Source organism: Ischnura elegans, chromosome 11 (assembly GCF_921293095.1).
Source record: "Ischnura elegans chromosome 11, ioIscEleg1.1, whole genome shotgun sequence".
In the NCBI taxonomy this organism is placed as follows: domain Eukaryota; kingdom Metazoa; phylum Arthropoda; class Insecta; order Odonata; family Coenagrionidae; genus Ischnura; species Ischnura elegans.
Window position 1 is genome coordinate 993,636 of NC_060256.1, and position 15,143 is coordinate 1,008,778.

At 41.9% G+C, this 15,143-nt stretch overlaps 1 protein-coding gene across 1 annotated transcript in view; it reads right to left on the bottom strand.

The window, feature by feature from the left end:
• Positions 1-15,143, bottom strand: part of LOC124167687 (follicle-stimulating hormone receptor-like) — a 573,602-nt gene that overhangs the window by 255,305 nt on the left and 303,154 nt on the right. Inside the window, exon 5 of the mRNA XM_046545674.1 lies at positions 33-107. Within this exon, the coding sequence (XP_046401630.1) occupies positions 33-107 (75 nt within the window). The remainder of the gene's footprint in view (positions 1-32; positions 108-15,143) is intronic.

Sequence of the window (15,143 nt, forward strand, 5' to 3'; positions counted from 1 at the left end):
TAGAGAATCAAGAAGGCAGGTTGAGTACTTACATTGTGCGCAAATGTTTCATGTGCCGAAAAATTCCCGGTTCTATGTGCTGCAGCTTCGTCATCTCCATGAGAACTCTGAAAAAATAGGACGCTTGGTATTATAGAGCACATTAAAAAATTGACTTGATTAATTTAACACTGAATTTATTTCTTTAATTAACACTCTGAAATTTATTATATCACATAAACTTCAACGGCGATTGCTCAGAGCGACAAGAATGGAGCAATTGTGTGTCTAAATGAAAATTGTTTTTTGCGGCCATCCTCTTTGAAGCCGAGCAGAGGGCGTTGGACGCGTTCCTGAATGGACTCTCCGGTGAGGTAGAGCGTAGATGCGCCGAAGACCCTCGACGAAGCCGTGAGAAGCGCCTTGCGGGCTGAGGCGATTGAAGCGAAGGTGGCATCGCGGGCGCCGCCAACCCCTCCCAAGATTTTCCGCGCGCCAAATGAGAGAAGTTGCTTCACCAACCTGGATATTTTGCACGGGAATGCAGACTGCCGCGAAAGGATCGGTGTTACGCTTGTGGCATGGTGGGACACGTCGCTCACAAATGCCGCCGTCGTGGGAGACCTGGGCCTGATTTAAACGACAACGGCGCGGCCACGGGCGCCGGGTGCCTCTAAAGGTGAAAATTCCTGTGACGGACTGTAATGCGGCGGAGGGTGACTTAAGGGTGAAGGGCGTCATAGAGGGACGCGAGTGCGCACTTTTGATCGACACAGGAGGAAGTATCTTTAATATGAAGAAAAATAAGTGATCTTAATGGACTCCCGGGGCCGGGGTGCCATCTGATAGGAATTATGGGAAGGACTGTTTTAACATACGAGCAAAAGGTGGTGTCTTTACGCTTGGGTGATCACGTCTAACCCTAGAAAGTGCAAGTTGTGGACGATTTGGACGGAGTGGATGGTATCATGGAGTTGGACTTTTTGGTTAAACATCAAGGTATTTTGGATGTGTGTAATGGAATTTGCAGTTGTGGGGGCCGAAGATTCGGCTGTTAGGTCGCCGAAAGGAAAGATACGGTGGCCCAAGTCTGTTTTTCTGCATATCAGCATAGGGGGGAGGAAAAGCAGGAGGAGATAAACGTCGGCGGGAGTAAAGAATACACCGTGTGCCAAAGGGAAGTAATAAGGTTTCCACCAAACTCTGAGAGGCTTTTGAGAGTACTGGCAGATTACTTCGTTGGTATCGGGACATATTTAGTGGAGCCTGCATTAGAGACCGTAGAAAACTGCTATGTCGCGAGGGGACTCTGCACCGTCAATAAGCAGAATTTATTCACACTGTACGTAACCAATTTTGGCTGCGAAGAGGTACTTCTACGTAAAGGGACTAGGTTAGGAATGGCAGCAAAGTTGGAGCCCAGCGAATAAGGGGGTAGCAAGACGCATGGGAAAGCGGTGAGGACGATAGCGTCGGCCAATAGCGGGGAAATGTTTCGCGAAAAGTGAAAGCACCTGGATGTTAGTGAGAGGGAGGTCCTCCTTCCACTATTAAAAGAATTCGAAGATCTGTTGACGGAGAAAGATAGACAGCCAGCTACCGACCTGACGGCTCACCGAATCAACACAGGCAACGCCCCTCTATCTATATAAGGCCTTCACGAGTACCCCATCATTTGAAGCCCGTAGTGGAGTCGTTCGTCAACAAGCAGCTTGAAGCGGGAATCATCGTCCTTAGGGAGAGCCCTTGCGCATTCCCAACTGTGGTTGTTCCAATAAATCTGCTGATGGAAAACCTGCGTACAGGTTTTTGTGGATTTCCGGGCCTTGAATGCGGTGACTTCCCAGATGTGTACCCCATTCCCAGCGTCGTCGAACCTTTGGACTATCTTGTTATTTCTTGATTTTTTCAACGGTGGATTTGACGAGTGGTTACCATTCATTACCGAGGCATAAAAATGAGCAAGAGGAAACTGCTTTTACTGGACAGCGGGCATTACCACTACACTAGGATGCCGTTCGGCTTGCGAAATGCGCCTGCCGCTTCCAAATGATGCTGGACGGCCTCCTGCGGGTCTTGAGTATCTACTCGTGCATGTGGACGACGTGATCATCTGCAGTGCAACGATATAGGCGCGTGCCGTGCGGTTGCGTGCCGTACTCGATACATTGAGAAACGCTGGACGGACCCATAAGTCTGAGAAATGTAAGTTTGCGGAGGAAAAGGTGAACTATTTGGGTCACGCGATTTCTAAGCATGGATTGCAACATGACCCAGGAAAAATATCCGCTGCGCAGGAATTTCTCACCCCCACCAACGTGAAGGAATTTCAGTCCTTTTTAGGACCTGTGATTTATTATCGCCGCTTGGCTGTGGGTTTAGCAGAAATAACTAGGCCGTTGACGATGTTATTAAGAAAAGTGTTCAACGGAGATGAAGATTGCGTTGGGGCCTTTTAGAAATTAAAAGATGCCCTTGCTAATAGCCCTGTATTGCCATACTCACATTTCGACAAACTTTTTACTATTCCAACATATGCGTCTAACTTCGTAATAGGGGCAGTGCTTTCTCAGGATATAGACGGGGAAGATCATCCAATTGCCTAAGCATCGAGACAGCTGAAAACCGCTCAAATAAATTAAACAGTGACCGAAAAAGAACTGTGCAGTGTCGTGTTTGCTGTGGGAAAATACCGGTGCTACGAGTATGGGCGAAAATTTAATAAGTCTGCGATAATGCGGCCTTCAAGTGGCTCTTCGGCCTGCGTGACCCGAGTAGCCGGTTGATGGAGTAACAATACGCAGGGGATTCGAAGTTGCTCTTAGTATGATTAGGGTGGAGTATTGCTAGATTAGAGCTAAAGATACCTTGGTGGATTTAGTGTGAAAAAGGTTTAGATGAGAATGGGTTGTTACTGGGAGTTTGCTAATTATAATAATCATTTTTTTATTGCTTGGGTTTGATTTTATTTTCTTTGTTCATGTTTAAAGAACTCACAATTTTGACCCGATTATGTTTAAAATTTCCAGGCCTGTAAATTTGAAATGTTTAGGGGGGAGTGGATGTAAGAGCCGGCTGTCGTATTCCTTGCCTCATTTCCGTTCCCATCCAAACTCAGCACTTCCTCCTTCCTTTTCGCTCCAAACCCCACACAGCGCAAGGCAACACATGCTGTTTTGCCTTACACCCAATCCAATAACGGGCGAGAGAAAGGCGACGTCTCCTTGGGGCAATCGGCGTGGGCACATTTGAATGAAGTAGCAATAAGAGTGTGATTGATGGTTCCGACGTGTGAATTCCTCCTTTATATGCGCGACTTTCCCTTCGGACGACGAGAGAGCCATGGCGACTTACAATTCCATATTTATGTCATGCATGTCATCATTTAGATAATTTTTTCTACTGCCCAATTTCTAAATGCAATTTTCAGACCAGTTTTTGGCGTTAGAATTATGGCAACGCGAAAAGTTTGACACTAAATGATATTTCAAAACAATATGGCCATCAGGTTTTTATTACGTTTAGTACTAAGTTTTAATTTTTTCCATGCATTCTTATTGGCATTCTGAAATTTCTAAATTTTCTTATTCTCGACAACTACGCGTCATGGCGCCATGAGAAGAAAGCAGTAGTCTTCCTATTCACATTTCCTTAAGCTTTCAGATGTAGTCATTATGATAAAATAAAAAACCTTGTTATCTGCATTACTTGTTTTCTGCGAAATCACGGTGTCTCAAGGCTGGAATTTCTGCAATTGACTAATGAATCTCTATTGTACAGATTCCAGCTTTGAGAAATCGCACTTTCACTAAATACCTGGCATTTTTTTGTGTACCCCCTCCAAATTTTATGGAAATTCCTCCGAACTTATTCGCAGAACTTCTCCCGCTAAGGACTTTTCGCGCTAAGGTTTTTCGCGCAAAGGCCTTCGACTCAAAGGCTCGGAGACTAAGTCTCGTAACTCTGACTTCGAACTCTGCTCTCCGAACCTGCCATCCAAACTAGCCGTACCTGGAGATAAAGACTTATATGAATGTCAAGTATGACGGAGGAATAACTATATCTGGAAATCTAGGGGAAGTTGGTGCTGAGGCATAAAACTGCAGTTTGGAGTGAGAAGTACTCCACTTTCTCCTATAAAAACTCTCTCTCCCTCCAAGACCTCATCATCTTTCCTCTCCTTGACTTCCAATGGCTTGCCTGAACCATTGATCACGCCACTTGGCTGTGTCTCCACCCCAGAAGAGATAGAGGAGAGGGAACCCGGCGGTACATGATGTACTACATGTAATAATAAATGTAATGTTACATGCTTCCAACTTTTTCGTTTTGGCCGTAATGATTGTCATAAATTATGTCACCATTTGAGTAACAATTCAGGTCGAGACTCAGATATGGACAGAAATTTATTTTCTTCTTTTTAGTGGGCGAGAAAAACGTTGTTTTTAATTTTTTTATTTATAATACTATTTTCTTCATTTCGGTTTTAAATAATTTTCCTCTTCCTTTCTCTCTCAACAATGGCAATATAGAATACTAAAAGTCAAAGAAAGAAAAACACTCTTCACGCTGATTTTGGGCTACAAGACTAGGGAAAACAATACTCCGCTACATTTCCTTAAACTTCTCCCTGCTAGGATTTCATCACAATATCTGTTTGGTTGTGAATTTCCCAGACAAATTCGAGCCTCGCCACCTGTTGGCGATACCACGAATTGTCGGGTTTTCGTTTTGGTTTTGTTTTGTTTTGTCACTCCGGGAATGTGAGTGAATAGTGCAGTCGTCCAGTAAACTTCTCAAGCGCATGGTTGGAGAGCAACCCCAGGAGCCGGAGCCATGTCGCGCCCCCGACGGGAACAGCAGCGGTGAGTGGTATGCCACCGGCCCGGCTCGACTTTGATTTTAATAATAAACAGTCCACAATTATAATCACGTTCGAAAGTGATCATATGGTCCTTCGGGCCGGATTTGTCGTTGTAGAATCAGTGTTGGTGTTAGAATACCTTTGGTTTTCCCTTTCTTGGTTGGTTGTATTAGGGAACGTTGAAAATGCCAGTGATCGACGATGAAGAGTTTCGTATTGCATCTCTCTTAGCGAAGATGGGTCGTATTGATAATGTCGCTAAAGATTTCGAAAAGAGTTCGAGTGATGTAAAAAAGAGGAATTTATTACGAGCTATGACAGACCACGTTGATAGCCTTTTGGAGGAATTCAATGAGGGTATTGTGAAATTAGCCTCGTTGTACGCGAAACAGTCCCCTCCCGTCGAAAAGGACAAGGAATTGCGTAAGTCTACGGAGGAGTTCGAGGCTATGTTTTTTAATACTAAGGCTATTCTTCTGACATATTTCCCAGATATAGAGCCACACTTAAGGTCAACCCAACCCAATCTTGTGACCGGGGAAAGTAATACAAGTCATACAGTAGCTCTCCCTAAGCTCGATTTAGTCGCGTTTAATGGCGATTTAATGCAATGGCAGTCATTTTATGATGTATACCTATCTGCGGTTCATGAAAACCCGTCCTTGAGTGACGTGCAGAAATTTTCGAATCTCAAATCTATTCTTAAGGGGGAAGCTCATTCGTATGTTTCGTCTTTACCAGTGTCCTCGGCGAATTACTCGGTCGCGTAGGAGAGTTTGAAAGCGCGCTATATGGACTCAAACAGGTTGACTAATGCCTATCTGGAGGCTTTGCTCGATATCAACCCGATCACCCGGGAAGGTCAAGCTATTCGCAAATTTTGCACATTAATTACTGAGTATGTTGGTGCGTCAAGCGCGGTGGGGCATAATGTCGAAAGTTGGTCGGTCCCAATGCTTTTTATGTTGCGCCGCAAACTCAATTCCGTGTTACGGGAGCGGTGGGAAAAGGTAGCGCTCAACGTTGGTGAGCCTTCCCTACAAACATTTTTTCATTTTTTAAGTGAGGAAGCCAAGACTTTGGAATCAGCCTCATCGTTTCATTCAGATACTGGTCTGAATAAAAGGCCCCATAAGCCAATGCAATCTTTAAGAAAGTCTACTAGTATGGTTATTAACACTGATAGGCAAAGGGTCCAGAAATCGTGCCCAAATTGTTCGTTGCCGCATTCTTTGGAAAAATGCAGGAAGTTTTTGAAATTGTCAGTGGGATCTCGGCTAACATTAGTTAAGGCTAAAGGGTGTTGTTTAGTTTGTTTCAGCCAAGACCATTATTTAAAAGATTGTGAATTCAAAATGCCATGCCCTAAGTGTAAATTCCTTCACAATGAATTAATTTGTTTTGCCAATCGTGAGGGTTCATGTTCGAAATTAGATAAAGATAATACTGCGGTAGAGCAGAAGCAGCAAAACCCTCAATTAGTGAGCGCAGACCCAGATGAGACGAAAGAAAATCCAGTTCGAGAGGTGTCTTCTTTCCAAACGTGCACTCATCGGTTGGGGTCTGTCGTGATGCTTGCGACTGCCAGGGCGATCGTATTGGACATTGATGGCAATGGCCGCGTAATTAAACTCTTGCTTGACACTGCAATTCAGGGAACCTTTATCACGGAATCTTGCGTTCGAAAGCTGCGGTTGAATTCCAATAAAATTAGAACTCCTATTTTTGGGTTCGGAAGTAATAATTCCGTGATATCGTCTGGAATTGTCAGCTTGAAAATGAAGCCTTTGTCTGAAAGCACGTTGAAATTGGAAGTCAAAGCTATGGTGGTTCCTCATATTGCTCAATGCCCAAAATTATCGGTCTTTAATAGATCATGGCCTCATATAAAGGGATTGAAACTTGCGGACCCGAGCTATTACGATGAGGAAGAAATAGACGTATTATTGGGGGCAGAATGGTTTGCACGCGTGGTGGTTAACGCGCCGATAATTGGTCCTCCAGGGACACCAGATATTTTGCCAACTGTTTTTGGTCATTGCCTAATGGGGAAAATTGAAAATAAAGTAAATCAAATCCGAGTGTTCTGCTCAACACTTGGTGATAATATTGAAGGTTTACTGCGAAAGTTCTGGGAGTCTGAGGAACCTCCTAAGAGATATCAGTGTAGTCCAGAAGATGATGCTTGCGAGCAGCATTATAAGAACAATATTTCTCGTGAATTGAAACAGTATGTTGTTCGTTTACCTTTTATCTCATCTACCCTTGAATTGGGGCAAAGCCATGGTTCCGCGCTGCAGAGGTTCTTTATGCTAGAACGCAGATTAACCAAAAACTCCGCTTTACGCTCGAAGTATAACGAATTTATGAAGGATTATTTTGAGCAACGCCATATGATTGTGGCAACGAGTGCCCCATTGAGAACATCTTATTGCATTCCGCACCATTGCATTTATCGTTCAAAGGCGGAATTATCGCGATTTAGAGTGGTTTTTGATTGTTCTATGAAAACCACTAATGGCATATCATTGAATTATGTGTTGCATAAGGGTCCCAAATTACAAGTGGATCTAATCGACATTTTGATGCGCTTTCGATTGCATGAGGTTGTGGTGATCGCTGATATACGCCAGATGTGTAGAAATATTAAGCTACACCCGGCCGATTATGATATGCAACGAATATTTTGGAGATTTAGTCCCGAGGAAGAGCTCCAAGAATATTGCTTGACCACTGTGACTTATGGAATGAAATCAGCTCCATTTTTGGCAATTCGGACACTTCATCAGTTGGTATGCGATGAAGGCGCAGAATTTCCACTTGCATCTCGAATAATTCGAGAAAATACTTACATGGACGACATAGTTTCTTCAGTTCGAACCATTGACGAAGCATTAGTATTGCAGAACCAATAGGATTTGAGTTGCGCAAATGGTTGAGTAACCAGTTGGAACTGCTAGTGAATGTACCCTCAGAATTTTGCATTCTGAAGCCAGAGTGTTTTACTTTTCAGCACGAAAACCAACCTGCCGCTGAAATTTTGGGTTTGGCATGGAATCCTAGGAAGGATAAATTTTCGTATAAGTTTGAGGCTGGATTTGGTGTCATCACGAAAAGAACCATATTGTCGGAAGTCGCTCGCTTATTTGATCCACTTGGATTTATAAGCCCTGTCACATTTTATGGAAAATGGCTCATCCAGCACCTTTGGAATTGCGGACTTGAGTGGGATGACACTCCTCCCGAAGAAGTGGTTGTCAAATGGAAACAATTCCGACTTGAGTTACCACTCATTTCGAAATTTGAATTACGTCGTTGCTTGAAAGTAGACTCGGCAATCGACCTTCAGTTGCACGCCTTTGCGGATAGTTCGGAGAGGGGATATGCGGCGGTGGTTTATTTACGAATTGTGAATCCCGACCAGACGGTTGCCACGTCATTACTGATAGCTAAGTCTAAGGTGGCACCGATCAAGCGGATATCATTACCTCGATTAGAATTATTAGGTGTGGTTTTGGCTACTAACCTTATTGATTACGCAAGAGATATATTGCTCCCTCACTGCGTAATTTCTGATGTTGTCGTATGGAGTGATTCAATGGTTGCTCTTCAGTGGATTAAGTCATCTCCTCACCGCTGGAAATCATTTATCGCAAACAGAGTCACTATGGTGCAAGAGAAATTATCTCCGAACAAATTTCGGTATGTTCCATCAGACTCTAACCCTAGTGACATAGCATCGAGAGGAGCCCTTCCTCGTCAATTGATCGAGGACGCAGGTTGGATGACGGGCCCGTTATGGCTAAGTGAACAATCGGAGGCATGGCCGAGGGCTCCCAGCCTATCTCGCCAAACGGATCGTGATGCCCTTGAAGTGGAAGCTCGAACAATTAATCTCCATACGGCACTAGAGGAAAACACGCTGACTTGGTTGTTGATGTTTTCCTCATTTTCACGACTGAAGAGGAAAGCAGCATATTTGCTGCGATTCATTCATAATTGTAAGCACCCTAACGAGAAACATATTGGTTATCTCACTACTGGAGAGTTGGACCAGGCTGAGGTACGGTTGGTAATCTTAGTGCAGCGAATTGAGTTTCAAAAGGAATTAGATTTATTACGGAAAGAAGAAGTGCCTAGTCGCTTAAGAAAATTGAACCCATTCATCGATGAGGAAGATGTCTTAAGGGTTGGAGGCAGATTGAAGCATGCCAAAATTGCATTCAGCCAGAAGCATCCAATGTTGCTTCCAAGTTCTCATCATTTAACGGCTTTGATTATCGATTATTATCATGAGACCTACCTACACCTTGGGTCACTTCATTTGCACTGCCTTATCCAGTCGAAATTTTGGATCATTAATGCTAGAGACGTTGTCCGTCGAAGAATGTTGCACTGCATTAAATGTTTTCGTGCAAACCCCAAACCGAAAGAGCAGTTTATGGGCAATCTACCGCCCTCTAGATTGAAAAAAATGAATGCTTTCAGCATATCGGGTGTTGACTATGGCGGGCCATTTGCTCTAAAAATGGCTAAAATCCGAAATTCTAAGATATTAAATGGATGTATTTGCTTGTTCGTTTGTTTTGCAACAAAGGCAATACATTTAGAGCTTGTTTCGGAGTTAAGCACAGACTGCTTCTTAGCCGCGCTAAAGCGGTTTATCGCTCGTAGAGGCGCTGTGACAGAAATCCATACTGACAATGGTACAAATTTTGTAGGGGCACAGAGAAGGATGGCGACTTGGAGGAAAGTAACGTCATCAACTGACTTCAATGACAGAGCCGAACGATATCTGGGTGGAAGAGGAATCACATGGAAATTCATACCACCGGGCAGTCCTCATAAGGGAGGACTATGGGAAGCCGGGGTAAAATCGGTGAAAAGGCATTTAGGAGCATCACTCGGCGGTCAAGTGCTGACGTACGAAGAATTTTGCACGGTGTTAGTATAGATAGAAGCTATACTAAACTCAAGGCCTATTACTCCAGTTAGTTCGGATCCTACCGATTTTGAGGCTTTAACTCCTGGCCACTTTCTCCTACAAGAGCCAATTTACGCACTGCCTGAAGAACTGGAGCATGGTAATAGTGGATTGGGGAGACGATGGAGTTTGCTGCAACAAGTAGTAGGGACATTCTGGAAGCGATGGCAAAATAAGTACTCAGTGACTCTGCAGCGGAGAGGAAAATGGACCTCAAAAAGTGTTAATATCAAGGAGGGTGACTAAGTTATATTGAAGGAACCGAATCGTAGCCCATGTAGGTGGAGACTTGGCCGAATAAACCGTTGCTTCTTGGGGACAGATGGCTTGGTTAGGATTGCTGAGGTTAAAACCGAGCAGGGAGTGTTTAAACGGTCAGTAAAAGATTTGTGTCCATTACCTCTATCGGGTAATTAACGTTTGAGGTCAGGATTTCGTTTTTTTTGTAATGTTAGGTTTAGTTCTTTGGTTGATAATTAGTGATTCGTATTTGTGAACCTTTCCGAGGGCTACCCATTCCTATTAAGTCTCCTTGATGGCCCCCTTTGAGTGAAGAATAAGCAATCCTTTTTGTTTTGTCTTTCCCTCTCCTTACCCAAAGTTGAGGTTGGTTTAGTTAAAGTTGGACTATATGATCACATTCGAAAGGTGAAGTAATATATGATTGTTTATCTCTTCGATATTTTTAAATTGATAATTACTTTTGTTTTTTTTTGCTTTGGAACGTTGTTCCAAGGGCGGGGGAATGTTTGGTTGTGAATTTCCCAGACAAAGTCGAGCCTCGCCACCTGTTGGCGATACCACGAATTGTCGGGTTTTCGTTTTGGTTTTGTTTTGTTTTGTCACTCCGGGAATGTGAGTGAATAGTGCAGTCGTCCAGTAAACTTCTCAAGCGCATGGTTGGAGAGCAACCCCAGGAGTCGGGGCCATGTCGCGCCCCCAACGGGAACAGCAGCCACCGGCCCGGCTCGACTTTGATTTTAAAAATATACAGTCCACAATTATAATCACGTTCGAAAGTGATCAATATCAATGCTCGCAATGCGGGTAAACTCTTAAACATCCCCCATCACAGCACGTCCCGGATGTCAGGATCCTTCATTGTAACGTTTGCAAGCATGTATAATTCCCTCCCCCAAGATCTGAGAGAGAACCACTCAAAAACAAAACTATACAAATATTTCCTCAAGAGATACACAGCAACAGTAAACGCCTAAAATTCCCCATGCCCTAGCAACCATTAATACACCCCTACACTCTCATCATAGTCACGCCTATTTATTTATATTTATCTATTTATTCACATATTTACTGTACCACATCGATATTAGTTCCACTATTTAATTATCTATTTACTTTTTATTTATTTCCTAATTTTATATATTACTGAAACCAATCTTTTAGCAGCTTTACCGTTTTAGTATTTTTGCACCCTATCAGCCGTTCTCAGAGTTTCATCATTTATTCTTTATATTCTTTTTAACGTACTTATTTTGATTATTTTATTATCGCAACATTTTATGATTCTTTATTGATATTTTACACAAATGTTTTCAGTTTTTAATTTTTTCTAACCTCACATATTTCTTTTATTCATTGTTTTTATTATGCCTTTTTAACCTGGTTTGTGTTAACTTCCAATTTTTTTTTATTTTTTTTTATTTTATTCTAAAACCACCGGATACAGCTCTCTTTGACCATTTTACACCGGGGTGTTCAACATATGTAACAGTAAACGTACACAAACAACCATGCCCTGGACCGGGGAAACCTACCCAGGCGGGACTCGAACCCGCGACCTCTTGTTTGGCAGGCGAAGACGTTACCCCGCCGCCACCGAGGCCGGCAAATTCATGGCTTATATTCAAACTTTATTTTATTCCTACCATGTATCATGACTTCCTGAGAGGTGACAGCTACAGAAGGCCACTTAAAGACTTGACCGGCTCAACAAGATGCCAGGAAGGAGAAATTCTATAAAATCTCGATGGACAACTAGACGAAAGAATGTATCAGTACAAATTCCTGTATTTAAGCTCAATACCAAAACAAATACCACGTAAAAGAGCCCATGTCCTGGGGAAGAGGTGGCCGGATTATGGCCTCACCTGGGCCTGGTAAAAGAAACAGCATAGTCAAGTCTCTTCCCTCATGCCACTATCATTCAATAACTAATAATTTACAGACTTGAATACACGAAAGCAAGTTATTTCACTTTGATGATTTTTAAATTTAAGTTTCATAAAATTTTAGCCACACTAGACCGATACTTGACTGACGCTGAAAATCTCGTGAAAATATCTCGTAGGGAGCAACATTATTATGACATGTAATTGTGGCGCGCTATTTATAATTGGATTCAGAGAAGTGCACTGCGTACAAAATATACCACGGCACCTACGCATTCGGGTTTAACCTCTTGAGTTAAGCACCTTCTGATATATGAGCTGATCAATTTCCTCCGGAGATGAGTAGAGCAACACATTATCTTTTTGGTGATCGACTATAAACTCTTTTAACTGATAACTAACTGGTTCTAAGTGATCAGGCTTCATTTTGTGAAACCTCTCTAAATTGGAAATAAAGGAACAAAACTTTGTAAGGTTCTCTTATATATTTATATGGGTTGGTTCGGTGGTCTTGATGCTTAGCCCAACCAAAAGTATGCAATGGAACGCGTTCCGTGATTAATACAACTCTTAATCAATTCGATTCACGTGACTAAACGAAAAGGAAAATTGAAAGAAATTCTCACTCCGTGGATTCCCACGATGCCGACAGATTTGCCCATTGAGTTTTAGTAAATTCAATTTCCCATTAGTGTAGCTTTCGCGATGACGATTAACAAATAACAAGGTGGGTGTTTGTGGCCTGAACCTTGAAAATCCATGTTTTTCTCATGGACAAATGTGTGTGGGATGTTCGATGTTCATGAGTTAGTAAACCATCTGTTTTATTAGTTCGTGCGCCTGATAACAAAACAAAAACTTTTGTATATCAGAAGGTATTTGACTCAAGAGAATTCACCCGAATGTGCTCAGGGTACACCGTGGTGCGTTTACGCAGTGCACTTCCCTGAACCAAGTTATAACTAGTGTGCCACGAGTTTATGACATCTTAATGCTGCTCCCTAGGGGCTATTTTCACGAGATTTTGAGCGTCAGCCAATAATCGGACTAGCATGGTGTAAACTTGCTCCAATAACGGGTTACTTTATTAATTGCTTTATAAGACCACAGTGTCTTACATTTCCTAACGTAATTACATCTGTTCAGATGAAAAACGAAACCCTAGTCGTGTCCATATTAATATATAGTGAACCTTTCAAAGTTTTATTCCTCTATTTCCAATATAAACTCTTCATTCATTATGTTGAGAATATCTTTGGACCAGTACAATGAAAAGTAGTCATATGGCATATGTGTTTCATGAGAAGGTGGTGGTAAATTACTCTTCAAAACAGCGTTTTCCAATGCAAAATCACATTTTCGGATTGTGTATTCTTTCTTTCCTTTCATTACCTCACGTGATGTCTATGGGGTCGTTTCTTTACTCTTAAATGTTGCTATAAATGATTTCAGCGATAGCTTCCTGCTTTTCCAGATATCTGCCCTTTATGTTTGCAATATATATAATATACGCATTCTAGAATTCTAGAATAGGCCTAACAAACGTTTTATAAGAGAATTCCTCGGCCTTTTGCAGCTTTTTCCAAAGGTCCTCATCAAAAAAAGTAATGCCCTGAAAGGGTCGCAGTTCTTTCGATATGCTAATCCCAGCTTAATGTCCGAGGTAATCACAACTTTTGGTTTCCTACAATAACTCACCCATAATATAGTTATCATTCAGTACACAACTCCTACCTTTCCAAAATCTAATAAGATCAGTTTCGATGGCATTGATGTCCATTTTATTCTCTTTAGACAATTTATCCAACGTAATTAGGTCTTTTCCTAACCTAACAAAATCATCTACTTTGTCTATAGCTCTTTAGTCTGAAAGTGTTCATTTTTCGGAGGCCGTTCGTTTCCTTCGGCTGTTCATTTGGGATCTAGCGTTCATTTTGATTTCGTGTTCATTTGAACATTTGCGTTCCGTGAACAGGATACGATGGTTCAGGTTCGCGGTCAATTTACGGGTTAGTTATCTGTTCGTAATTTTTGCTATGGCTTAAAGCTTAGCAAAGCAAAGCAAATTTAAACATTAGGTTGATAATTTATTTTCATTAGTTATATCAATTCAAAAAGGAATTTATCAATTTTACGACCCTATCATCCAAGCCGGGAGCGCTTATTTTTTATTAGAATTTCACGATCCACCCTATCAAATGCTTTTGGGAAATCGATCGAAACCCCATCGATTTGCTTCCCGCTGTCAAGCCCCTCCAACAAATCCTGATAAAGAAACGCTAATTGACTTTCACAGGAGTAACCCCTACGGATATCATGCTGTCCCTCCCAAAACCAGGTCTTTTTTCTTAAGACCTCCTTGATATAGTCCGCGATCATATGCTCCATTAAATTAAATTACACACGATGCAAGTTAGACCAACTGGCCGATAGGAATTAATACTATCTCGAGGCCCTTTTGGTAGATGGGAGCTATGTCTGGCTGTTTACAATCATCGGGTAAATCACCATTGCTGATTATTACTGATATAATTATAATATACTGTATATACTATAATAATATACTGAAAGCATGCTGTAAACATTGCTTTGAGGGAGGATTTAGTCACTCATCGTCACTTTTGCATGTGCTGTTATTCTTGGGTAAGTTTTTTATTGCTATTGTGCCACGATTACTACTTGGGATATAATTAAAAAACGACATCCGGATGATGAAATACAAGCGTTTAACCTCGTATGTTTCAGTTATCAGAAAAATCGATGATAAAGTTCCCGCTCATACGAATGATACACTGAAATTCATCGCTTAAAAGGCGTCTGGCAGGGACTGTTGGCACACCAGCCATTTTTTAGGACACCAGAGGAGAAGGAAATAGTTTGCACACGTATTTTCCGTGATATAAATAGCAAGCGATGTTCTCAAATATTTTGAAAAAGATGAGTGGAAAAGCACAGTGTAATATTAATGAAGTAACCGCGGAATTGGTATTTTCTCTAAAAATGTCGGCGGTGGTAATACAGATTTTAATTAATTTCTGGTTTTCACCCTATAAGCAAATTCTTAGCAATTTTTATTTCATATTCAAAGCCGCTGTACTTGCTAGACACTAACTGAAAATAAAATGCAAAACTTAAAAGTGGAGATTAAGAAGAATCATAAAAACTAAGCATAGCAGAGTGGCTATTG